The 1,510-nt window shown below is 43.5% G+C and overlaps 1 protein-coding gene across 1 annotated transcript; it reads right to left on the bottom strand.

The window, feature by feature from the left end:
• Nucleotides 1–229: 229 nt before the first annotated feature.
• Nucleotides 230–1,080, bottom strand: LOC114688882 (alpha-defensin 23-like). The gene is made up of 2 exons (XM_028863363.1): nt 909–1,080; nt 230–342 (listed from the first exon to the last, which is right to left on the bottom strand). Exons 1-2 carry the CDS (start codon nt 1,078–1,080, stop codon nt 230–232), a joined length of 285 nt encoding a protein of 94 aa, XP_028719196.1.
• Nucleotides 1,081–1,510: the final 430 nt, after the last annotated feature.

The following is a 1,510-nucleotide window of genomic DNA, read 5'->3' as shown; positions in this document are numbered from 1 at the left end:
TGAGTAAAAACTAAATTATTGATTCAAATGCAGAAGTTTCCTTGAAGGCTCTGGTACTTGATTTCCAGAGTCCTGACTGAGCCATATAGCAAATACTGAAAGAATGCAATCACACAAGGAACATAATGCAAGAAATTTAATGGAGTCAAAGGAGAAACACAAGGGTAGTGGTAATCAGAGGCCTCTCTTGGGCCTCAGATGGTCATCTTATTGTTTCTGGTTTCCATGATCAGCGGCAGCAGAACACATAGGTTTTCCTACCCCTGGTGCAGATCCCACTGATGCGTTCCAGTATTTTGCAGGATCGGCTTCGACAGTAGCATGTCAAGAGCTTCCTTGAGGCTGGAGACATACATAGAACATCAAGAATCGAGTGTGGAGGTTGGCTGGATGGGATATTATACAGCCTATGAAGATGTGTGATACTGCATGGGTAACATTACAGCCAGCCATATGGTAAACTCAACAGAAAGTGAAATAATGTACTTGAGGCGTATTCAGTGTTGATAACATGCAGAACATCAGATCTATTCTGATATGTCTATAATTTGTATGCTCATTTTCTCACCATTCATATACTTGAGTGAAATCTTACACTGACTTGAAGTTCTCCTAACAAAAGAAAATTATCTCCTTAGACCTAAGACTACTCAATTTGTTCTATAAGGATCACTCAGTATATTGCACTAGATTCTGGTGAAATTTCAAAGTGGGTTTTTAGAGCAAAAAGCATGAGAAAGAAAATCAACTGACTTCCTCCTCTCTTAATGTTGTGAATAAGAAAGAAAAGGAAGTAAGACAGAGTTCCTAAAGAAGCCAGATTGCTCTTGAAAGGAACCCAAGGCACATCTTCATTTCTCTCTCTCAGGAGACTCCAACCCACTATCACACTGGGCACCAACATTCACCTGCTTCTTGAAGAGCAGAGCTTTCTGGACCTCCAAAGGATATGGACACATCCTGGTCCTCTACCCCGGGCTGATCCTCATTTTTAGTCTTCTCAGTTGCTTCAGGGATGGAATCAGCCTGGGCCAGGTAAGCCAGCAGGACAAGAGAAGAGAGAAGGACAAGTGTCTTCATGGCTGAGAGTCACCTGCAGGAAGGGTTAGCAGAAGCCCAGTGTGTGGGGAAAGAGTAGCCAGCCTGCATTTATAGGGCTGTCTTGAGAAGGAGCAGAGACCAGCCCTGTTGTTAGAGAGGGCATGCACTGATGGGAACTGGGAGAGATTGTTGCCCTCAAGATCCCTTTGATGTTCCTCTGTTCTCACAGCTGCCATCACCATGTTGGTCTATGTATTCAGTGACAGCCGTCCCTTTCAACTGATAATGATGAAATGTCCATACTATCTTCCCCTGTTTCCCATCTGCTTGAGTATTTACCTTTCTGTGGTCAGGAAAGAAAAGAGGCAGGCAACTTCCAAGTTCATAAGCTCATGAAACAAGGGGTTTTTGTGTTCTGAAGTTGGAACCTACTGTTCTCAGTAAGTGTGGACCCTCGACCAGACCTGAA

Source organism: Peromyscus leucopus, chromosome 17 (genome assembly GCF_004664715.2).
Source record: "Peromyscus leucopus breed LL Stock chromosome 17, UCI_PerLeu_2.1, whole genome shotgun sequence".
NCBI lineage: Eukaryota > Metazoa > Chordata > Mammalia > Rodentia > Cricetidae > Peromyscus > Peromyscus leucopus.
The sequence above is the reverse complement of the archived record's forward strand: the minus strand, read 5'-3'. Positions and strand labels throughout refer to the sequence as shown.

Coding starts and splice junctions, on each gene's coding strand:
- LOC114688882 (XM_028863363.1), bottom strand. CDS start 1,080: ATGAAGACACTTGTCCTTCTCTCTTCTCTTGTCCTGCTGGCTTACCTG. Junction 343..908: donor CTCTGCTCTTCAAGAAGCAG/GTGAATGTTGGT, acceptor GTATGTCTCCAG/CCTCAAGGAAGCTCTTGACA.